The 25609-nt window shown below is 39.7% G+C and overlaps 1 protein-coding gene across 2 annotated transcripts in view; it reads left to right on the forward strand.

Annotated features, from left to right (window-relative positions):
- Positions 1-25609, forward strand: part of NFE2L2 (NFE2 like bZIP transcription factor 2) — a 149131-nt gene that overhangs the window by 18994 nt on the left and 104528 nt on the right. Inside the window, exon 3 of one of the 2 annotated variants that reach the window (XM_049615962.1) lies at positions 12480-12536. The exons of the other annotated variant lie outside the window; for it this stretch is intronic. Coding sequence (XP_049471919.1) covers positions 12480-12536 — 57 coding nt within the window. The remainder of the gene's footprint in view (positions 1-12479; positions 12537-25609) is intronic. 2 annotated transcript variants of the gene reach the window in all.

Raw genomic sequence — 25609 nt, forward strand, 5'->3', positions numbered from 1 at the left:
AAGAAAGAAAGAAAGAAAGAAAGAAAGAAAGAAAGAAAGAAAGAAAGAAAAAGAAGAAAGAAAGAAAGAAAGAAAGAAAAAGAAAAAGAAAGAAGGAAAAAAGTTTTCATGGTCAAATAAATGAGAAACCCTGGACACTGTCATTCCCTCTGCCAAAGAGCCACAAAGCTCATTAGCACACTGATGTCTTAGAGGAGTCGTGTGGTAAAGAAACCTGTAGAGAACCTCAGATGTGAAATAGAGATGTTCCAGTCATCAGGAGAAAAGTAGTGGCTGAGACCTCTAGATAGGTGAGGTCACTGAGGAATGGAGGGAGAACAGAGGACTGGGACCACGAACAAGGAAGATACTCCATTTAAACATGGAGTAGAAAAAGAGTGGCCCACAGGGAGACTAAGGTGAACTGGCCAGGGATGTGCAAACCCCAAACAAAGTGGAAAAACAGAAGCAGAGGGAGAAGAGAGAATTTCAAAGATGGGTTGACTAGAAACATCAGAACTCCAGAGGAAGACATTAGAATGCCCCCAGATTTAGCAATCATGAGGTTATTAGGGACATTGGCAAGAGTGTTATCAAGGAAATGGAAGGCATTGGGATTGCAGTGAATTGAGACTGTCAGGAAGTAGAGACAGTAGGTGTAGACTGGTCTTTTGAGAAAATTGGCTGTAAAAGGTTGGGAGTAATATAGCGAGGGGAAAGAGTTGCAGCACTAAAGGAGGGTTATTTTATGATGAAGAAATTGGAACCTCTTTGTATGTGGAGGGAGAAGTCAATAGAGAGGAAAGATTAAGAAACAGGGCAGTGGGGTGAGAGGTGCTTCATAGCTGAGAAGACAGAGTAGGGAACGAATCACAGGTGAGGTGGAATTAGCCCCAGATAAAGAAAAAAAGAAGAAAAGATGGGCTAAGAGAAAAAGTTGTAGGTGGTAAGAAAGAAAGTTATTAGTAGCAACATTAATTAATATTCACTGTGCCGGGCACTGTGCTAAGTAGTTTAGATAGGTTGTCTCATTTAATACTTAAAATAACCATTTAGAAAAGGCACTAATATTATCTCAATTTTACAGATGAAGAAATTACAGTACAGAGAGAGAGAAAAGGCATCTCATCATATAGTAAAGATGCACAGTTGGGTAAAAAAAAAAAAAAAATCTGGCCTAACGAGTACTGTCTAGGAAGGAAGTTCTTCCTCAGTGTTCTCAATTTTCAGAATGAAGGCAAGGCTATTTCCTGAGAGTAAGCCAGGGAGTGGCAGGTAGGGATGTCTAAAGAACAGCATACTCACAATTAGAATACCTGCAGAGAAGAATGGGGGAGAGTTCTTCCTAAGGACACATTTGAGAGCCTAGCTAAGTTGAGGAACAAGCTTTACTAGAGACTAATTCCTATAACCTGTGACACTCCAGCCCATTCCACCAGCTCCCCCACTTGCTATACTAGGACCTAGATAACAGGGCAGAGAAAAGATAGGTTATGTCTTGCAGGCTCTTTGAGAAGAGATGCACACATCCTCAGAAGTGACCACCAGTAGATACAATTCGGTTTGCTCTCCTGTAGATCTGAGCAAAGGGCTCCAAGGTACAGAGGTAAGAGAGCGATTCATTCCAATTGAGGGAATTGGAGAAATCTAGGGATATGAGGGAAATTTTGGAAATATGGCTCTTGCCATATAAAATTGAGCAAATATCAAGCCTACTCTACTGAGAAATGAATTGACAGACCACAAAAGGAAGATCAAGTTTGGGTGAAAACCATAAGTCTAATTTCCAGACATGTTGATTTTGGACTTAAAAGTTATCACCTAAAGGCAATAGTTCAAGATTGTACACACCAAGTTACTGGCACACAGAGAAAGTGGAAAGAGAACACAAAGCTATCTCACAGTTTCCTCACAAATACGGGCATAAAGATAACATAGCCACTTGAGATATAATCAGAGTAACACAATGGTACCACTGGGCACTGGAGCACAGTTCTCTGGCAGTGAAACCACAATGGAAAAGGAGAAAAGGCCTAAAATACTTTCAGGGCATGGAGTGGGTAAAGGGTTACTGGTAGAGCCCTTAGGAGTGATTAGGAGATTGCATAAGGGGTCTAGAAAGGATTTCTGGCTATATAGAGGGAGGTGGTACCTGGAAAAACTACAAAATAACAAACATTTCCTTCTTTCTCAAACTTGCCTGGAGCCAGCCTCACAGATTACAGCAAAATTATTCTAGGTTCAATATCTGTCGTAGACTCTGGGTCTGGAGTTCTCTCTTGTCCAGCAAGAGAGCAGATGCAGGATTGAAATGCAAGAGAGGCTAATATCCAGGAGGAGACAAGAGCCCTGAGTAAGGGTCCTTGCTCTGTTTTTATTAGGATCAGAAGGCTTAGAAGCGTGATGGATGTGCACAAAGAGACAATGAAATCGTGAACATTAACTCATGCGCGTGGGGGAAAGGGGATTTTGAACATATGCAGTGTTAGGGGTTTGGGTCAATACAAAACAAAGTCCTGGTGCCAGGCAGCTGGTTGTTTACTGCAGGCATGAGGTGCCACATCTTTTTATTTTAGCTAGCCTAGGGGACAAGACAGAGCATGCTACCTCAGGGTCAACAAAGCACCTTTCTTTTGCTAATTAGCTCTGCTCTGGGCAACTTTGCCCTTCTGTGGTCTATAGCCCTGTTTACCTGTTTGCCTATTTTGGTCCCTCCTTCCTGTGAAAGCAGCTTTCTGCTATTGTACTAAGTTGCTGGGGGGGGGGGGTGTACTTCCACCCTTAGTACCTAATCTTGGTTACCTAATTTTGAATGTTTCCATCCTGAGATTTCTTATTCCTATACCTTTGTCCTATACTGGGGACCTTTGCCCTATTCACCTAATCTGTTTTACCTAATCTGGGATGTGTACATCCTGTGGCTTTCTATTTCTTTATGCCTTGTTAACCCATTCGTGCAAGCTCAGGGAATTCCTAAGCTTTTTCCCCACACAGTAGTAAGCCCAAGATGATTGGGCAAGGCCCTGAGGCACCAATGCTGTCCCATAACTTTTTCTAACCTCTGCCATCTTCATTGTCCTTCACTCACTGACATTGCCTCACTTATGCCTCTCTGCCCTAAAAGCCTATTTTTAACATAAAGAAACCCAAGAGTAACAAATTTGTAAAATATATATATATATATATATTTTTTTTTTTTTTTAATTGTTTTATAGTAAACTCCATTCCCTGTGTATGTTTTTGCCTGATTAAATCCCAGGCTTCCATCTTAAAACTCGAACATGTGTGGCACACCTGGGTGGCTCAGTCCAGTGTCTGACCTCAGCTCAGGTCATGATCTCACAGTCCATGGGGTCAGGCTCTGTGCTGACCAAGCTCAGAGCCTGGAGCCTGCTTCAGATTCTATGTCTCCCCCTCTCTCTGCCCCTCCCCTGCTCATGCTGTGTCTCTCTTTAAAAAAAAAAAAAAAAGCCTCAAATGTGTAGAGGCAACCAAAGACTACTTTAGGAATAGCCTATAGAGGTGAGATGAGACAAAAGCCACATCAACCACATCTGCCAAGTGTATAAAGAATTGTTGGTTAGGCACCACTTCCTTTATCTACATTTGCACTTATTTTTAAACACAAACCTTTTTTCTTGGACACCGCTCACCATAACTTAAAATTACAGTAATCCAGTTGCAACTCCATCTAAAAGAAAACAGCTACCAGAATTCAGGTCCTAGTCCCAAACTTACTGTTAGCTACCTGTGCTATTATAGGCAGGCCAACCTCTTGGAGTCTTATTTCTTCATCTGAAAAATAGAAATAATACCTGCTCCCCTTCTTCATAAGGTGGCCCTACATCAAACCAGATATATATCAGATGGAAACATTATTTGATGAGTATCATGATATGAAAATAAGGAATGGTTATAGTTACAATAATTTTATTGGTAGCAGTGGTAAAAATTGTTATTAACAGTAGTAAATGTGAGGAGTTTATTTTCCCACAGTCTCATGGTACAATCCCTGAGGGCTATATACTAAGATCTTAACGTTAAAGGGCCCATCCATCTGTTACATCACTAAATTCAATAGCAGGCAGGGAGGGAGAAAGGGAGAAAAGGTGGTAAAAATAAAAGGAGCAGAGGGAGAGGAGAAGGAAGAGGAGGAGGAAGAGAGAAAGAAAAATGGAGACAACAGATGGAGAGACAGGGGCACAGGGAAGTGGGAGACACGAAGGAAAAGCCTTCCCTGACTGCTTTGGGCCTCCTGAAACCCCCTTTCTTAGAGTTACTAAGAAGTGGCTTTCAGAAGAGATTCTTCCAGAAGAGGTTGTTAAATTAATGTTCAGTGTAGAAAAATTGGAATGTGCCAAAAAAGACAAGGGAGAAAATAAAAATAATTTATAATTTCACCATCCAGAAAGATATGCTGATAATATTTTGTTGTATTCCTTTCTAGTATTTGTTTTTTCTTTAATGTTACACTGTTTGTTCAGTATAAGAAAAAGTGTCATTTGGTAATTTCAACACTGCTGAACAAGAAATGAATAAAACATGCAAAAATAGAAGAGAAACAATAATTGCACCCAGTTAAACTGTGGGGAGTTGTACCAGCCTCCAGAACTAAGTATTTGAAGAAAGAAGGCAGTCGTGAGCAATCAGCAGAGTGGAGTGGAAAGTACACACAGGAGATTTTGTCCTACTACTGTCTTACTGTTACCTAACTCTGTGACCTTAGGGGTAGCATTTAATTTCCCTAGCCTTCATTTTCTTCATCTTTAAAGTAGGGGACTGTAACTCAACAGTTCCACAAACATTAGTAGGTGTTTTGCCATGTGGTGGAGACCAGAGATGACATGTAGGAAGTATCTAGTCTAGTCTTCTGGGTTTTACAACTTAGAAATGAAATTCAGGTAAAATTCTGTGATATCCCTGAAATGCCTCCTGAGATTTAAAAGAAGATAATTTGCAAATTCTTGGTTTAATGGAGTAGACCAGATGCTACCCAAAATTCCTCATTCTGAAATTCTGTAATATAATGTCATCAAGAGCCAACTGCATCTTTAAGATCCCACCCTAAACCAGTATTGACCATTCTCATGCTGAGAACAATCAGTAAATTTCTTGAGGGTCTAAGAGGACCCCACTTTCAAAGCAAACAGAAACCAGAGCTGAATACTCTTGTCAATTCAGTTGTCATTATATATTCCCTAAATGCCAAAGGCCAAGCTTTCACAAAATTGAGCAATAAAAACCTATCCTTACTCCATACCATTCTTCTGATCCTTCTCTTCTCAATCGTTCCCTCAATCTAGGAATTTAGTAACTTTGAATTTTCTCTTCCATTTCCAATGGTAGATAGGAGTCATTACAGCTTAGAGTATTTCTCCCAAGGATATTTGTACTAAATCTTTATATGTAATTGTTTAATAAAAGCTTTTTCTCCCTGTTGAAGGAACATACATCAATAAGTAGGTAGAAAAGGCATATTTAAAGCAAGACAAAATGATCTTCTGCAGTTCCCTAAATTAATACGAGGTACAGAGAGCCTTTGTCCAGGAGTCTTTCAAATTCAGGAACAATGTGGATTATGTCTTTAATATGGGCATTCCCCAAGCTTCACTAATAAGGACTACTTCTCTCTCTACTTAGAGCTACATTTGAATATAGTTTTAACTTTTTAACAACTTACAGAAAGACCATTCCAATTACTACAAGCCTTAGAAGAGATATAATATTAATGAACCCTTTTAAGAGGTGGAGAGGTGCTTTTTTCAGTTTTTGTAGTGAGGCTAAAAGTGAGGCTAAATTTAAATGAATTACAGGTTGAATTAGTAATTGATATATTTATAAATAAAGGATTCTTTTAGATCAGTGCTATCCAACAAAACTTCTATGATGTTGGAAATGTTCTATAACTACACTGCCCAGGAGTTAGCTACTAGCCCCATGTGGTTATTGGACACTTGAAATATGGCACTTGAAATTCAGAAACCAAATTTTTAATTTTTATTTAATTTTTATTTAATTTAAATAGCTATATTTGGCTAATGGATATGATATTAGCACAATTCTAGATGATTTTTTGTGGAAGCTGATTTGGTGCCAAATACCCTATTCTGACCCTGACAAGAGAACTTCATCCAAGTAGGGTGAATATGTCTTTAGAATTTCAGGTCCATTGTAATTACATTAATTGTCAACTCAAAGGCAGTTGCTATTGACAAACCAGAAAATTTGCAGAATTGCCATGGAAACCCAGTTGGAAAAACTTAGGGCAAACCAGTATATTGCTATTTAACTAGACTCCAATAGGCCTGATCCAAATAAAGCCAGTTTAATGCTTTCTGGTTTCTTAAATTTGTGTCTACTGGGAGTTTTTCATGTTTCTGTTGTCAACCCTCATTGCAGAAGATCTTGAAAGGATTTCTGATGACCAAAGATGCCCTGCAATCATAATTTTTTCTGACCAATGGAATGAGGAGACTATGGCTATTGTCTATTCTTTTTTTTAAAGTTCATATTTATTTATTTTGAGAGAGAGAGAGCTGGGAAGGGGCAGAAAGAGAGGGAGAGAGAGAATCCCAAACAGGCTCTGTGCTGTTAGCCTGGAGCCCGTGGCAGGGCTGGATCTCAAAAACCCATGCGATCATAACCTGAGCCAAAACCTAGAGTTGGATACTTAACCGATTGAGCCACTGAAGCACCCCATGATAATTACATTTTTACCTAAAGGCTCTTTGTCAAAATCCCTTTTTGAGAATTATGCTTGCTGACTCCTCAGATAAGAGTTTCTATTTAAAAAAATCAGTTAAGTGTTGGACTTTGGCTCAGATCATGATCTCATGGCTTGTGAGTTTGAGCCCTGCATCAGCCTCTATGCTGACAGCTCAGAGCCTGGATTCTGCTTCAGATTCTGTGTCTCCCTCTTTGTCCCTCCACCACTCACAGTCTGTCTCTCAAAAATAAATGGAAAACATTTAAAAAATTAAAGAAAGAGAGAAAAAAAAAGATAAGAGAAATGCTTGCCCGTTAGTGTTTCAAATAAAAAGGTTATAACATGTTACCACTAGCCATTAATTTCTACCTTGATGAAATATTAACTGTTCTTTTGGAACAGTTAAGCTTGCCAGGGCCTCAGTTATCTATTACTTGTAGCCTAAAGCCCAGTGAGCTCCCCTAGCTACAGAGGCCACTGTTTTCAAGAGCAGATATGCATAGAGATCCCTGGCCAGTTTCACCATACCTGTGCTCATTCTCACATAGAATAGAATTCATTAGAAATTATAAAATCATGTTTATTGCTAAAGGTTAAAAGAAAATTTTCCCCCTTGGTCCTTAAAGACTGATGTGCCTGGAAAGGAGGCTGGAGGTTTGGCCACCCTGGGTAAGGGCACAGGCTGTACAGAGCTGAAGAAACTGAGATGGACCCAGGTCCTTGGCAAGGAGGCTGGGTTTCCTGTGTTGTAAGGAAAGTTGTTGGGAAAAAGGACTTTAGTGAAGTGAAAATACTTGTTTTAGACAATAATAGCTGCTGGTATGAACAAAAACAGGTAACAGGAACCCCTTCCTAGTCAGGGGCCCAGAGAGAGGAATGAGCACTTGAGAATTTTGAAATGTTGGAATGTGCACTTGAGCATTTTGAAACGTAAGAATGCTCACTTGAGGGGCGCCTGGGTGGCTCAGTTGGTTGAGCGTCCAACTTCGGCTCAGGTCATGATCTCGCGGTTCGTGGGTTCGAGCCCCACATCGGGCTCTGTGCTGACAGCTCAGAGCCTGGAGCCTGCTTCAGATTCTGTGTCCCCCTCTCTCTCTGCCCCACCCCTGCTTATGCTCTGTCTCTCTCTGTCTTTCAAAAATGAATAAACATTAAAAAATTAAAAAAAAAAAGAATGCTCACTTGAGCATTTTGAAATATAGGAGGGAAACCTCTCTAGTTGCCTCCAGTAACTGGTTTACTTTCTTTTCTTTACCCTCCCCAACATAGTGGGTTTTGGGGCCTTCTTTTCTGTACTACATTAGACTAAACATTACATTTAGAGCCCATTTGATATAATCTCCTTACTTTAAGAAAGCAAAGACACAGAGTTGGTCAGCTAGTTATTACTAGAACTCCTGGCCCAAAACTTACTTCATATGCCACAAAGTTCCTGTTACCACAACAGCAACCAAGCTTCTATGTGTTCCCTATTTCCTTCTCCTTTCTACCATAAAATGATAGGAGTTGAGGACTGTAAATTGTGCTGAGAATATATAGCCTTCAGGGTCTTGGGGCAGCCTTTACACTTTGTTGTAATCATGCTTCCATTCAGCAAATATTAACGAAGTGACTACAAGGTCCAAGCCTAGTACTAGGTGTTGCTCCAGCAGATAAGAGCCTCAACCATGGTTGCAGCTAACCTTCTCTCTAAAGGGTGATTTCATCTCCGCTCAAGACAGGGAGGCTGGGGAACTCATATTAATATATTTTTCCAACTCAGTGCATTCAGTTTACCCACATTTACTTAGCTTCTGTTTTCTTTCTAGCTGATCGCAGGTTTCCTTTTTCCTCTTATATCTTCCTAGCATCCTTGACTATTGCTTCTGTTTGAAGTTGAGCACAAAATTGAAATAAGTCAGAGAAAGATATCATATGTTTTCACTCATATGTGGAACTTGAGAAACTTAACAGAAGACCATGGGGGAAGGGAAGGGGAAAAAATAGCTACAAACCGAGAGGGAGGGAGGCAAACCATAAGAGACTCTTAAATACAGAGAACAAACTGAGGGTTGATGAGGGGGGCAGGGGAGAGGGGAAAATGGGTGATGGGCATTGAGGAGGGCACTTGCTGGAATGAGCACTGGGTGTTGTATGTAAGCGATGAATCACAGAAACCTACCCCGAAAACCAAGAACACACTATATACACTGTATGTTCTTCAACTTGACAATAAATTATATTAAATAAATAAAGTTGAGCACAAGATTCTGGGAAAGGAGTGAGAAAGCCTAGGGTGTGACCCCACAAGCCAAATCTTGCACAGTTTCTGTATATGGGGATTAGGAAAAGAATGACTGATTCTTAAAGTTCTGGTCTGACTTGGGGCCTCTTTGGGGAGTGTGGGGATTCTGGCATGAAAAGAAGGAGAGTATAACTAAAAACAGTGCAGACTTGATATAAAATCTGGTCCTGACTTATACACATACACTATCTGACCTTGTCAAGCCATGCTCTCTTCAGATCGTGCCATCCTCCTCCCTTTCTTCTGGACTCTCTCTCCATCTCACTGTCTCTCACCCTAGTCCAAATCACCCTCATTTCTTTGCCTGGGCTTTAGCAGGCAGGCCTCAATAACCTGCTGACTGGCCTTTCTACACCTATTTGTCTCACTTTGGTCCTTTCTCTATTCTGCACTCAGAACGACCTTTCAAAAATGCATTGCTTCCTGGTGTGCAAGGGTAATGACCCAAATCATGGTGTGGCCCCCAGTGCCATGCACAAAGAGGCTTTCACCCACCTCCTTAGACTTCTCACTGTGGGCCACCCACACTGGTGTTACCACCAGTCTTGTTTCCCCCTGCCCTTAACCCTAACCCCAGCCCCCACACCCCTGCTTTTTCTTCAGGGTTCAGCTCAAATGTCACTTCTTCGGGACAACTTCCCTAATACATAAGGGCCCTGGTCAGAAGCTCTCCTAACATCTTGCACTTCTCCTTCACAATGCTTATTACAGTTGCAATTCTATGCTTAGCTGTTGTTTAAAGACTGTCTCCTTAGTCAGAATATAAACTTAGTGAAGTCAGAAACCATGGTGGTCTTGTTCACTGCTCTATCCCCTGTATCTATCACAGTGCCCAGCACAAGGAGGGGCTTGTTAAATATTTGTTGAATGAATGGCCACACTTGTGTCCTACAGATGGACATAGCACCTTTCCTGACACACTAGTTCTGAGCAGAGAGAAACCACCCTGTTCTTATTGTATCGTCTGTTGTTATTACTTTTTTGTTTTCAAGAAGTCTTCACGCCCAGCACAGAGCCCAATATGGGGCTTGAACTCATGACCCTGAGATCAAGACCTGAGCTGAGATCAAGATTTGGACACTTAACCGACTGAGTTGCCCAGGCGCCCCTGTGTTGTTACTCTTAATTTTGATTTGGTTTGCTAATTTTTATCCTCTGTGCTTTATATTTTGTTTCCAAAAGGCGAGAAAGAGCCCTCGGGTGGAATTGCAGCTGGCAGTTGCAGCCATACCAGTGTTCTCAGAGCGCACACGGCCATTTCCCAGTTCTTTATATACTGAAATCACTAAGAGTTTTGGGTGGCAGGTCTTGAATTCTGATTCTCAGGCAGATGAAGCAAGGTCTGTCACAGTCCCAATCACATGCCACTTTCTCTCTGAAATCCCACCTAATCTTGTCAGAGCTTCTCTCTTCTTGCCAAAGCATTTTGTATTTACCCCTGTTAGGCAGTTATATTCTGTTTTTTTTTGTTTGTTTGTTTGTTTTTTATCACAGTTGTTTTGATACCCATCTACCTAACCTTCTAAATTCTGTGCTGAGGGCAGGTACACTGAACTAAAATATTGTCTGAATCCTCTCTGTATCTCAGTATCTATCTAACACAATGTTAGGTGTCTATTAAACTAAATTGATCTTTTCCATTGTGATAGACTGGGGCAAAGTTCTTTAGCCTTATCGGTTCTGTTCATCAATTTCATCATGTGTTCTCCTTCGCTACCACGAAGAACTGCAGAGAATAGAGACATCCTGTCCTCTTTGCCCTTCTTACAAACGGTTGCCAAAATCACTAGGTAAGAAGAAAGAGGAAGTTTATAAAACTACAGAACAAACCAAGTATGCCAATAAATACATAACATTGGGTGTAGTGCACGTTTAAAGTCCCATGGTTCTTTCCCAAATCAGATGATAAGAAGTTTTGGGGTGCCTGGGTAGCTCAGTTGGTTAAGCATCCGACTTCAGGTCAGGTCATGATTTCACAATTCATAAGTTTGAGCCCCACATCAGGCTCTGGGCTGACAGTTGAGAGGCTGGAGCCTGCTTCGGATTCTGTGTCTCCCTCTCTATCCCTCTCTGGCTCACTCTCTGTCTCTCTGTCTCTTTCAAAAATAAATAAACATTAAAAAAAAAAGTGATAAGTTTAAAATAGCAGGGGCATCTGCTAAAACTAATATCTTAAAAAAAGAAGGAAAAGAAGTAACCTGTGTGCCAATAAATTGAACATGCCTTATTGTTGATTCTTAGAAGGATAATAATGTGCATGGTATGCTTTGCAATGGAAATCATCCTCCTGCCGGAATCCCGCTCCAGTAGGTCCAGGGGTTCTTGAAGGATGAATGGCGTCGGCAATAAAGTGAAAATAAAATAAAATGAAAAAAATGGACACAGACAACAGCAGTGTGTTGGACTGACCACTTTATTGTGGCAAATGTGGCATTATATATTTGTTAGCAATTTCCTTGTAGCGTGCGTCACCTATGTTTTCTGGCATTACCTAATTCTAAAAATGTTCCTATGTGTAATCACCTTTTAAGGAATAACATGGTTATTTTCTCATAACGTTCCCTTCTGCCCTTTGCTTATTGATTAATTTCTTACATTATTTTCATTATGTTCATTATGTATCTATGTTTATCTATAATCTATAAAGCATTTGCTTTGCTGTTTTCATGAAAGGTCATCTATCTCTCAACACCTCAGGTGGAACAGTTACAGGACATGACCTCTTAGTTGTTTTCCTGAACCACTTGTGGTTTGAGGAACAAGTGTTCGCCTCGGTCCAAGGGTGAGGAGGAGGCCAAGAGGGAGTTAGGAACCCACGCCTTATGCATTCTCAGAGAGACAATGCACCTAGGAACTAATTAACCATTCTGTACTTTAACCGACTAGGTTCAGTCATCACCTGGAATGCCTCCTGGAGGCCAAGTGGGCCTAGGGGTTGGAGTATCTTGTGCCCATAGATTCACTTCTTAGTTGCCGGAGTGGGGCTTTTAAATCCATTTATTCCTTCCTTGGCTGGGAAATGTATGGGGCTATCCTTCCTTTAGGTAGAGGAGTCTTTATAGGGGGTGGCAAGGGCTAGATGTAGGGCCGCACAGTTTCCTTGCGGAACCTTATTTCCTTCCCCAATGGTTCTTTCCCAGGGGGCCTGTCGAGGGCAGTTCCCCAACAGACAATTCCCCAGGTACTTTTACTAAGGCCAAATTACATAAAAGCGGGAGTACGAGAAGCTTCACTGTCGGTGGGCCGCCCTGCAGTCCCGATCCGTCCACACCCGGGCCCTGCCATCAGGCTGGTTGGATAGCTCGGCTTCTGGCATCCTCCCTAACGTGTAAACATCTAAAAATGATGTGTTCACTGAAACCAAACATAGAGACCTGGAACACATTCTAATCCCTTTTGCCCCTGTCTAGCACAGTGACTTGGGCAAGTCAGATTACCATCTATAGTTAGTTGCCCCATGCTACACGTTTTAAAATAGCCTCCTAAAGGAATTTCTTTTATTTAAACCAGCCCTCATGGAATCAGGTGTGGACTTGTGGAAGGACTCTGTCAGGCCATGACTGTCAGGTGAGAAACTACATTTTGCCACTATCAAAGATATATGATATGATATGATATGATATGATATGATATGATATCTGGAGAAATAAATCTTTTTCAGGTAAAACTTCTTGTCAATTCCCAATTAATTTCTATTTTGGTGGGTTTTTTTTTTTTTTTCAGTTCAGCTTGTATTTTTTTTAATTGTTTTTAATATTTATTCATTTTTGAGAGTGAGAGAGACAGAGCGTGAGCAGGGGAGGGGTAAAGAGAGAGGGAAACACAGAATCTGAAGCAGGCCTCAGGCTCTGAGCTGTCAGCACAGAGCCCAATGCAGAGCTCTAACTCACAGACTGCAAGATCATGACCTGAGCTGAAGTCGGACTCTTAACCGACTGAGCCTCCCAGGTGCCGCCAGTTCAACTGGTATTTATTAAAAGACTGTTACTCAAAAAAAATAACATAATATGGCAGAACTACCAGTTAGGAATCATGTGCTCTAGATCTGACTGTGCCACTACAAGCTGTGTGATCTTAGGTGCTGTAAGTGACAGTTGCCACTTATGAGCACCTACTCTCTGCTCACTGTGCCAGGCACTTTACGGGTATGATTTCCTTTAATTCTCACAAAACCCTTCATGATAAATTTTATCAGCCTTTTATACAGATGACAAAACTGAGATTCAGAGAAGTTATGTAACTCACCCCAGGTCACACAGCTAGTAGAGTAAGTGAGATGTTTTTTCCACTGACTGAATTCTCTAGATCTCAGTTTGTACCATTTGTAAAATTGGGGAATTATGTGACATCCATTGATAATATTAAATAATTTAACTTATTTGTTGACTCTTCATTATGGAAATTTTCAAATTTGCCCAAGAGTCAAGACCAGTGACCCATCCCCCAGCCACAATAGTAAGCTCCTCACAGCCCCTCCCCTTCATCTGTTCTCTACCCACTTTCCGCCCCCATCCCTGTGCCCACTGGATTCTTGTGGAGCAGTCTAAATATATTATTTGATCTGTAAGTCATTCAGTATTTATCACTAAAGAGAAAGAGTTTTTAAAACATAGTCCAATACCATTAGCACATCTAAGATATTTACAATGATTTCTTTTTTAAAAAAAATTTTTATTATTATGTTTATTTATTTTGAGGGGGGGGAGGGGCAGAGAGAGAGGGAGACAGAATCTGAAGCAGGCTCCAGGCTCTGAGCTATCAGTGCAGAGCCCAACACGGGGCTTGAACCCACGAGTGTCAGATCATGACCTGACCCCAAGTCAGATGCTCAACTGACTGAGCCACCCAGGCACCCCTCCAATGATTTCTTAATATCATAAATACCTAGTGTTTAAATTTCCCTGATTTTTTAATGATTGGTTTGTTTAAATCAGAAACTGAAGTCCTCATATTGTATGTGGCTGCTGTGTGTTTTAAGTCTCTTTTAATCTGTGGTTTCCTCATGTCCCCCATCTTTGTTACCCTTGCAATATATTTGTTGAGGAAACTGGGTATTCATCCTAAAGAGTTTCCACATCTGGAGATGATTGCATTCTTGTGGCATTGATTAACATGTTTCTCTGTTCCCTTTCTCACCTGTAACCTTCTAGTGCAGTCTAGAGGCTTGATTTGGTTCAGACTAGATTTTTTTTTTCTTTACAAAAATGCTTCACAAGGATTATGAGTATCTCCATCAGGATATAGTGATGTCTAATTGTCTTTGTTGTTGTTGTTGTTGTTAACAATCCTTGATGCTAATTGCCTAATTCCGCTATTTCCATCAGGGGTTTGCAAAATGGTAGTGTTCTAGTTATATCTTTTCTTCTTCATTTAATAGCTATACTATTTCTATAATATCTATTTCTATACCTTTCCTGAACTCTACTACTTATAAACATGAGATACAGTTTATAAAAGAAAGTCAGGTTAAATGCTTGATTCTCTCCCTTTACTAACCAATTTTCAGAATAATGAGTTGGTTCATTATCATCTTCCAAAGGTGACTGATGAAACTATTTTTTTAAATACCATTATGATCTCAGGAGTTTAACACATTTGATCTGTTCGATCAGTTGCAGTTATTCTTACTGATGCTCAAATTATAGGAACCTCCTCAAGTTGGCTCCAGAGTCCTTTGGCCTGGAGTAGTCTTTGACAGCTTGTTCACTTTTTGTATGACAAGATGTCCAGCCTCATCTTATACATTTCTTGCCCCAGATTTCAAATCATACATTTCTCTAAGAATCCCTAAGGATCACAATCTGGGCAGTAATAATATTCACTTCTATGGAGTTGTTCACTTCTGGGCCTCTTCAGTGAACAGAGATAGGAAAATGCATTATGAGTTCATACTGATATTTTCAATTCAAATTTAGGAATACAGAGTTTTATTTCTTTGATTTTCCAGTTGTATTCCTTTCTTTTTTCTAAAAATGTCGGTCCCTCCTTTTAGAATACTTTAAGACTTTCAGAATTTTTATGGATAATTTGGTTTTTAAAGATAATTTGAAACATTTTTTTGTAGGTTTTTTTGTTGTGGTGGTGTGTTTGTTGTTGTTGTTGTTGTTGTTGTTGTTGTTTTGTGGGGGGTTTTGGTACTATATTCCCACCAGGAATCATATTATACACTGTGTTTTAATATCACTGTATTCAAAATATTAAACAACCAGCTGGAACCAGTCATCCCCCTACTATACCATGATATAAGCCTTTAGTTGTTGGACTGTGGAGAGGTGGTAAAGGGATAATATCTCAGGGCATGAGCTATTCACCAACCCATATAAAATTGTTCCAACACTTTAAAAACTGGGAATGCCATATTCTGCATCCTGGCTTGTGTTAAGCTTTGGTATCTTGTATCTGAGTTCCCTTCTAGCTCCAACAGGAAACTATACATCACTCAATTGAGATACCCTTTTCCTGCTTCCTTACCCTGTTAGACTTTTATACATATATCTGAAAATTTTACAAATTTTTACAGTGATTATACAAATGATTATTTTATATGATTCTGGAAGCTCTGGCCTATAAAAGAAGCAACAAAACAGAAACACAAGTTGTAACTATTAGGAAATAAAATGAACAGTATTTGAAACCATTATGATTGGATACCCTAAACAAAACAAACAGAAAATCTTAGATAGAATAAGCAAATTAGGAACACAGATTTGTAGGCAAGCAGGCCTACAAATGGTGGAGCCAGCTACAGGCCTAGATCGGTTAGTAATTATAATTGAAGTTCAATGTAATTAATTCTACGATTTTCAGCTGTTTTGATTTAATTCCACTCAAAGCACTGAAGAATTACCATAGTGGATGTCAGTGATGCTGCCTTCCCCAAAAGTTCTTTCCTAAGAACCGGTATCCCCCTTCCCCACTACCATCACATGGCTATAAGCAGAAGTTTTTTTGCTACCTGACACCACTCCCCTGGGCACACTTGATGGGTCCAGGGATAGGCAGCTGGCCTCAGCCAGTACATTCAGAAGCTTTCCTGTGGATTTTTCAAGCTGGAGTCAAGAAAGAGAGTCAGTTATATGGTTTTTAAAAGATACTGACCCAAAGACCTGTTGTCCGTGTTTTCTGGTTTGGGGGGAAATCCTGTCTGCAATGAGAGCAGATGGAGCTGACACACAGAGGAGAGCCGAACCAACTGTGAAAAGGAATTTTGACAGCAATGGAGTTCCTGCAGTTGTTCCTGGGGCCAGCGGCAGCCTGCCCATCTCTTAGGTTAGCTTCATAATGCTTTCTTGGCATCCATAAGCCAATTATTTCTAATTTTCACCAGGGCTAATTGAAATTAGATTTCTGTCAATTGCTATCAAAAGAACTCTCACTTCTTTGACAAAAGGCAATACATAGAATACATTTTTTGTAAGTAATAGATTTATATTGGAGTAATGTCAGTTTTATTACACTACATATAAATCCTCTCAGTTCCCCACTATCATCAATTTAAAAAATTCAGAATGTTAATGGATTTTTGATTATGTGATTTTTTTTAAACTTAGGTTTTCTTAGTCTGGGATGTGGTAGAAAGGCAGGACACATAAGTCTGGAAAAGGAGACTGAAATTAGAACATGTAGGGCCTTAAATGCCATGCTAAGAAGTTTGGACTTCAACTTGTAAGTACTAGAAGTCTAATTGGAAGGTTTTCAAGCAGGGAAGTGATGCATTTGGATCTTTGGGGTATCCTGGTGGCAGTGTGCAACTTCATTTAAAATGGGAAAGTAGTTTCCTAGGTCCTTATTCTGGAAACCTAATCACTTAAAGGGTATTCCAGATATCTGAGGCCAAGTTGATAAGGGACTCACCTGGTTGAAAAAGGGAAGAATTCAAGAGAAATTTCAGGAGTAGACATGGCACTACTGAAGGACCAGTTGGACACAGGGAATGAAAGTGAGGAAGTATAGAAGGACTGTGAGTAAATGGAGATACCATCAACCCAGGAGAAGGCAGAGGAACAGATTTGAGAAGACACTAATCTAACAGAACATCACCACTGACCTTTATGGTCCATTTTAGAAGATGTGGTTGCTCTGTCCCTATGTAACACTCACAATCTCTCTCGTTTCAAAGACAATCATAGTATGATTATATCTTGGCAGGTTGTTTGTACTTTATTGGAATCCCTCCACAAGGTAGGAGGCCAAGAAAGTCATTAAATTCTGGAAATTTAGGATTCCTATTTGGTCTCTGTTAAGGAAGGCATTAACCATGGTCTTGTCATGCTGGTGTGTATTGGAATAATATATTTTATATGTAATATATCTAAGATAGTATATTCTATTTATTTATTGGTTTTATTTAGTGAATATAACTAAAAGAATAATTATAGCCAACCTAAAATTTGTATATCACACATCATAAAGAATCCCATAAATTGTCTACTCTGCATTCATGGTTACAGGCAGACAAATTAAAATTTTATAGTGAAATAAAATTGGAAAGAATATAATAAACTGATATGAGGCTCAGATTTTCAGTGTAAATATTTCTATGTTCAAAGCAATTAACCAGAAGGCACATTTTCACTATACCTTCCCAGGAGAGCTAAGGAGCTCTTATCTACCTGATTTCTAAAGCAAAATTATCAAATGCCAACAATGTAATCTGTTCTGTGTTAAAAACAGAATTAGACACTGCCCCGACTTGCTCACTGCCATTCCAATATTTTGTGAAAAGTGCAGGATTCCAATTTGTGAATGGCAATTTTGTCAACAGTAAAATCTCAGCAGCTCATAGACTTGGGAATTGTGAGAAGTAAGTGAGATGATTAATTTTCAGAAATACAAATAAAAGCAGTGCTGTCTAGTTAACAATAGGTTTACAACTTCCTGGAAATATGTATGAACCACCACCCCCCAAAATGGAGTCCCAAGTCCTTAGACACTTCAGTTCCTGGTTCTTCTTCCCCTCTCCATTTCGCAGGCTTGTTTTCGAGCGCTTATTTTCTCCGGCTTGCCAATGAGCATGAGCCAAAGAACTGAAGTCTGCATCACCTCAATGAATGTACTTTTTGCCCTACATGGGCATAGGCGACTTCCAGGTAAGGCTGTAACCTCTGCAGTACTTAGCCAATGAGGAATCAGGGGAGGGACTTGCACACTAGGAGATAAATTGCCGGATATGACACCCACTCTTGCAAATATGTGGGTTAAAGCCTCATTTCACGTGCTCTGAATCTCCACGTCTCTCCTTTGATTGGGTCAGTGGGCTTATTTCTCACAGGAATAAACTGATATCTTTAGAATTCTGACAACTCTAATGAACTACCAGGAACTTCGGGCAAATTCCCCTCGGTTTGGTTTATTTTCCTTATATCAACATTGATCAAGAGAAATTAAAGCAAGCTATGTTTGTACTTTAAATTCTCTAGTAGTTACATTAAGAAAAAAGTAAAAAGAAATGTGTGAAATTAATTTTAATAATATATTTCATTTAACCAATTTTCCCAAAATGTTATCATTTGAACATACAATCAGTATTTTTTTTAATGTTTTTATTTATTTTTGAGAGAGAGAGAGAGAGAGAGAGGGAGGGAGACAGAGCATGTGCAGGGAGGGGCAGAGAGAGAGAGAGGGAGACACAGAATCGGAAACAGGCTCCAGGCTCTGAGCTATCAGCACAGAGCCCAACATGGAGCTCAAACTCATGGACCGTGAGATCATGACCTGAGCCGAAGTCCAATGCCTAACCAACTGAGTCACCTAGGCACCCCTACAATTAGTATTTTTAAATTACTAGTGAAATGTGTTACATTCTTTTTTTTATACTTCAAAATCTGGTGTATGTTTTACATTTACAGCATATCTTAGTTCACACTAGCCAAATTTCAAGTGCTCAGTAGCCTCATGTGGCTACTGGCTATCATATTGGACAGTACAATCTTAGGTAAGAGAAAAGTTACAACTGGAGACAGCATCTTTTAAAAGACTTAATCTGCCTTCCCTTTAAATTACATGAGGACTACAACATGCTTCTCACAGTGTTTGCCACTTATAGCTGGAAGGCCATTTCAAGTCTGAGGGGAAAAGCTTACATACATATTACAAATATGCATTCAAATAGTTCATCTTTTTTATTCTGCCCCTGCCATTCTGTTTTCCAGTTTTTAAAGAATGGTAAATGGTGGTGCTTTTCTGTCATGACGAGTTACAGATTAGGTAACGGGGAAGAATGGAGCAGCCACTAAATGGGACTTTTCCCAATTACAGAATTAATATGCTGTTCTGGAGAGGCACTAACTTAAAAGGCAGACTGAGTTTCATCTTGGCTATGCCACTAATGTATGGCCTGAGACAGGTCAAGCAAATTCTTTGGACATTTTCTCATCTCTAAAATGAGGATGGACTAGATTGGTTTAGGGGATTATAAGAGAAGAGTGAGGAGGAAATAAGTGATATTTTCCACACACATACACACACACCCCCGCAGTCAACTACTGCCGGATCAAGTTTGTTTCAATTATTAATCTTCAGTAGAAGCTCCAAAGCTAATTAAAATGTTACATATTATAACCAGGGAATTTAGTCATCTCTACTTCTGTTTTCAACTATATAGGATATATTCACATCTCCTGGCCCATTCCTAAAGGTCCTTTCACATACCTTTTTCTCAAACTTCCTTGTCACCAGTCTTACTCTTACTCCTCCCAAGTTGCTGGTCAGGTGACCAAACCATTAGCCACTGATGATTCCAGGCAAATTGAACAATGAAGTATATTAGTTCAAGTTCTGCCCATTGTGAAGATTATCCTTTTCCTTTATCCTTCTGGTGTCTGAGTGAGCTGTAAATGCTAGAGTAATCCACATCAAGCCAGTAAGTAACATTTGTAAACCATGGTTTTAATTTTTTCCACCTAAGTTAATTGGTCATTGTGACTACTCCCATGAGGTGATATATGTAAGGGACAGCATTCTGACATGAGTCAGTCTGGCCAGTCAGGCCTGGTTCTATATTTACGTTTTCAACTTGGGCCAGGAGTCTCAGATAACACCTGGATCATGATGAGCAATTCAGATTGCAGTCACTTGGTGTCTCAAGGTTAATTGTTGCACAGGGACCCAGTAGCAAGCCTCTAAAAATCCAAAGAGGTCCACCACAATAGTGCCTCTTCATATTGGTCAAGGGCTCAGGTACAATGCTTTCTCCCTCATTTTATTTTTATTTTTTTAATGTTTTTATTTTTGAGGGTGAAAGAGAGAGCGTGAGCAGAGGAAGGGCAGAGAAAGAAGGAGACAAAGAATCCAAGCAGGCTCCAGGCTCTGGGCTCTGGGCTGTCAGCAGAGAGCCCAGTGCAGGACCCGAACCCATGAACTGTGAGATCAGGACCTGAGTTGAAGTCAGACACTCAACCGACTGAGCCACCCAGGCACCCCTCTCTCTCACGTTAGAATCACAACCATACATATTCTGTATACCACTGGATCCTTGAAAATTTTCCACTCTCTTGATCTTACATGTTTTTTCAAGATTTCAAAGATGTATAATACTTTTACTCTTTTGCCCCCAGCCTGCCTAGTATTAACAATCTAATAGTAAGTCAGTGTGATGTCCTGTAAGGAGGAAATAAGCAAGCTTTCTGTTTAATTGTGGCCCAGAGCCTCAAAGGTGATATAATCCTGTGGCAAGAAGGTAAAACTACATACATTATTGCCCATATCAGATGAAAGCAAACTTTTTCTGCCTTATCATTTACAATTACCATAATAAACGGCCACATGTCCCTTTGCATGGCAGAAGGAAGATTCAAGTAGGCACTTCAAGGGTACTCAGATTTTTTTTAAACTGTGCCTGAGAACGGATTTATGTCTGGAAATTGGATAATGTCTCTCTTTTCTAGACCTGAGGGGTTTTGTTTGCTTCTTTGATATATAAATCCAGAAGGACCTTAGTGGGCTGCCCATCTACTTCCGTCTTAGGAACTCCATAACCAGCTAGTCACCTATGGCTTACATCATTCTGATTTTCACACTGACTCTACTACCTTCAAGTTAGCCACATGCAAATATTAAATGCTGCTACTTTGACCGTGCCGCTCTGGGATCCTCCTATCCCATGTAACTCTGTAAGCCAAATTCAGCTCTAGCCTCTTTCACCATCATTCCTGGTCTACAGGGAACATTTTCCAAAGCCCATTCAACAATGCTGACCTCCCCTTACAGATTTGTTTCTAAAGGCCTTTGTGAAGAATGGCTTTAGACCTTTTTGAAAGACACAGGTGAGGTGAGTGGTTGGGTCAGAAATGATCAATCCATGCCATCATTCCTGTCTCCTGAAATTGTTAAACTCATTCTTTTACATTTTATCGAAGAGATTTGCATCTCAACTTCATTTTACGTGAGTCACCCTTATATCCAGATTTCAGTTAACCTTTAGCAGAACAAATAGAATTACCCCCAGCTTCTGAAGCTAAAACAGTTAATCCAGAATCTTTTGTGAGCCCTATTTGTAAAATCCATCCATGCTACAATTGGGTCCTCTTCCTCATTCCGCATTCTTAAGATCTATTCTAATCCACACTCCACAGATTAATTAGCAAAACTTTTCCAATTCCTTTGGTGCTTGAGCCACCTCTTCCTGAATTTCACTTTGTAATTGGCCTCTTGAAACTAAACTAAACTAAACTAAAATTCAACTCGAATTAAAGATCTGCAGATATGCAGAGTAAGAGTAGGACATAAGAGAACTGGCCTCCTCTTAAAAGGTAACTCCCTCAAGCTAGAGTGCTTTAGTATCATCAGACAAAGTACAAACAGCCTCATAAGCAAAAGGAGATAACTGCTTCAGCCAGCAAGGGAGCCTCAGTGGAGTTTAGGGGTGACAGTTAATCTAAGTTCTCCGAATTCTCTCCTACGTAGCATTTTAACTTTAAAGCTGTAACTCTTTCTGGATCGGCACCTTAGCGTATGTTCATATAACACAGGTAAGGAGGTGAATTCAACTGATTTGTAAGCAATCAGCAAAAGCAAATATTGGTTTACAGCTATCTCAGTCCTAGGGCTATAAGAATTTCCTTTAACAAGTTCACAGTTTGGGTTTCATTTCATGTTCTTTTTTTAATGTTTATTTCTTTATTTTGAGAGAGAGAGAGCACATGAACAAGCAGAAGAGGTGCAGAAAGAGGGAGGGAGAGAGAATTCCAAGCAGGATCCACACTATTAGTGCAGAGCCTGATGCAGGGCTTGAACTCATGAACCATGAGATCATGACCTGAGCTGAAATCAAGAGTCAGACGCTTGGTGCCCCTCAGTTCATGTTTTAAAAATGAGCATCTTGAGGTTTCCATTTGTCATTCTCTTCAATGGAAACAACTAACCTCACCACACAGCTCTTGAATTCCTCATATTCTTCATGCTGTTCTATGGTAACAACAGTTGGGTCCTCCATGGTCTTGTCTTCAATGCCCACCTTAGTTCTAATGTCAACAGACATTAATTTCCTTAGCTGTTTCACTATAGCAAGCCATGGACTTCCAGCATCCCATCTCTGAATTTTAATTGGGTTATTATCTTCAAACATAATGAGTCTGCATAACTAGTGTCTCATCATTTCCTCAAGAGTCTGTTGTTTTTAACCAACTCCCCATCACCTGTTTCTCTATAAGTCAGGATTCATATTTGCAAGCATTAGTAATCAACTCTAGGTAGCTGAAACATAATGGAATGTGATGGAAGAGTACCATGGGCTCACAAAATCTATGAGAAAGTTAAAAACCAGGCTCAGAAAACAGATAGAAGCTAAAAGAGGCTGGCAACAGAAAACTCAGCCAAGAACCTCTAGGAACAGTCTGGTTAGAATGCTGCCAAAGCTTGGCCAAGAGTTGTTACAGGAAGAGGCTAGGCAGAATGTTTTCAGTGACACTGCCACCGGCAGACACTCTCTTCTCCTGGATGATTGAGATCACTATCATTTCTGTAAATAACTTGCTAGTCCCTGAACCTTTGTATCAATCCTTTTGGATTCGGTGTCAGAATCCCATTCAAAAAACCTCAGCTACATCCTGATACCTTTGCTGTCTAGAAGAGTAAAGATCTGCTCTTCTTCAGTTTCCATACTGGGAAAAGTGTTGGGATGGTAGATAGCTGACACACGCATGCGCGTGCGGCGCGTGCGCGCGGGCGCGCACACACGCGGCCAGGCCACCATACTTGGGTTTATTTCTGGACTTCCTATTCTGTTTTATTGAGCTGTTTATTTTGTTGCCACTATGACACTGCTTTAATTGCAGACATTGTATAATATGTTTTAACATCAGATAACTCAAAAGGTTAGAAAACTTTTCTTGGCTCTTCTCATTTTAATATTTCTCAATGAATTTTGGAACTCTTTTATCAAGTTTCCAAGAATATCACATTGGGATTTTGAATTGGAATTGTATTATTTTTCTGAATACATTTGGGGAATAATTTAAAATTTTTACACTGTTGAATCTTCTTATGCAAGAACATGGTATGTCTCTATTTTCTTAAGCCTTCTTTTATACTCCTGGATAATTATATAGATGTCTTAACTCAGATTTGGCACAATTCTTAAGTTTATGTCTTTGTTGTTAGGGTGGTTAGACTTTGTTCCATTTAATTTTCCTTTAAAAGTTTCGAGGCCCTTCTTTTGGCTCGAGCAAAATCTCAACATCTCATAATTTTATGATGCAAATCCTTGCATAATTCCAATTTTCCTACCAAAATTACGAACCATTGAACTAAATCCTTCCCAGGTTTATCCAGCATCTATTACTGAATTCAGTCATATACTTTGTAGTATAAATTTGAGTTTGAAAGTTAAAGGCAAGGAATGTTTCTAAGGGGAGTAAATTCAAGAAAAAATTACCAGAATTGGATAAATTGGAAGATGGTGGCCACTGCACAAGTACTACAGTGCCCCCTAGTGGACACAAAGAAACATGGTCTTGCTTATACCAGGAAACAATCTGAAGAGGCTTTAGTGATCAACTTAGGTAAACACTCTAGCTTCCAGATAAGCAAACTGAGAAACAAAAAGGAGAAATGATTGGCCCAAGTTTACATGGCCAAACCAAGGCCAAAATCCAAGATTCCTAACTCTCATTTTTCTTTCTCTTCAACATCCTTTTATCCCCTCCCCACCGCAAGGCGGTCACGTGCTTGCTTGCTCTCTTCCTTCTTTTTCAACATGTGCTATACACCTATTATGTAGCAGGGCACTAAGAATACAAATACAAAAATATTTAGTCTTTGCCTTCAAATCTAGTTTTCTTTCAAGCCCACTAATTTTATCCATTTTCAGGGACTGGATTTGTTAGACTGACCGTAAACCATGCCAGGATAGGTTCTCAGTCATCCACAAATTGACTCACAATGTGATTAATCAATTACTGAGATTTGATTGGAAAGTACATTTGCAAATGTGTTTACTGCCCTTGACCAGGTTCAGATCATTGCATGAAAAGAGAAGACTTTACAGACCCATCACTGTGAATTCTTTTGCAAAAAATGACAATTGGATATTGAAGGTGTTCATGTGTGTCTACCACCCAATCCCAAATGTTATCATTTGTGTGTACTTCATTGAGCAAATCTTTATTGAGGACCTATATGCCAAGCAGGTACTGAACACTGCGTTTAGTATGGCAAAGAGAACAGATATGATTCCGTGGTTTCTGCTCTCATAAAGCCTACAGTGTCATACATATGTATGTGTGTAATTTTTAAAATCACAAGAAAACTTTTTCCCATTTAAGTTTGGCAAGCCATATTTTTAGGTTATGGAAATCAGGATATGTAAACGTTTTCTAAAATCACTCCGCCCCACCATAAGGGACATAAACAATTAGAATTTGGGGCAAACAGGACTGGAATTGAACCTCAACCCCACAATTTATAAGCAATTAGACAAACTGATTTCTGAGCCCCAGTTTCTTCTATTAAATGAAATAATAAGTATCCCTTGTGAATGATGACAGTTTATCATTATCCTTATTAATACCTAAACAGAGGCACTACTTCTTAAGTCAAAAGCATGAATTATATATTTATTTTCCCAAAGTGCAGAAAAGTTATCAGAAGAGAAACATTAATATTGTTCACTTAGTTTCACCAAGAATGTCACTTTTCAGAATTAATACAGAAATACACTCATGGCCACTGACATTTTAACTGAAAAAATAATAATAATAAAGGGGCACCTGGGTGACTCAGTTCGTTAAGCATCCAACTCCTGGTTTTGGCTCAGGTCATGATCTCACAATTCTGTGAGTTCAGGCCCCACGTCGGGCTCAGTGCTAACAGTGTAGAGCCTGCTTGTGATTTTCTCTCTTCCTCTCTCTCTGTCCTTCCCACACACTCTCTCAAAATAAATAAATAAACTTAAAGTAATAATAAATAATAATAATAAGGCAAAATCCTCTAACAGTGGATGCTACTATAACAGTATTTCTTTAAGGCTCTTTTCTTCTATGGGGGAACATGTCCTTGCTCCACAGAAACAAAGCCCTGTTATTTCAGTTATGATGAATAAATCTGGTATAACCATTATTTATAAGGGATCTTTTAGTAAATTGTATCTAACCTTATCACTCCACCTGTGTAATGGTTTGACAAAGACAGGAATCACGTTGAAC

This window comes from Panthera uncia, assembly GCF_023721935.1.
Source record: "Panthera uncia isolate 11264 chromosome C1 unlocalized genomic scaffold, Puncia_PCG_1.0 HiC_scaffold_3, whole genome shotgun sequence".
Taxonomy (NCBI): domain Eukaryota; kingdom Metazoa; phylum Chordata; class Mammalia; order Carnivora; family Felidae; genus Panthera; species Panthera uncia.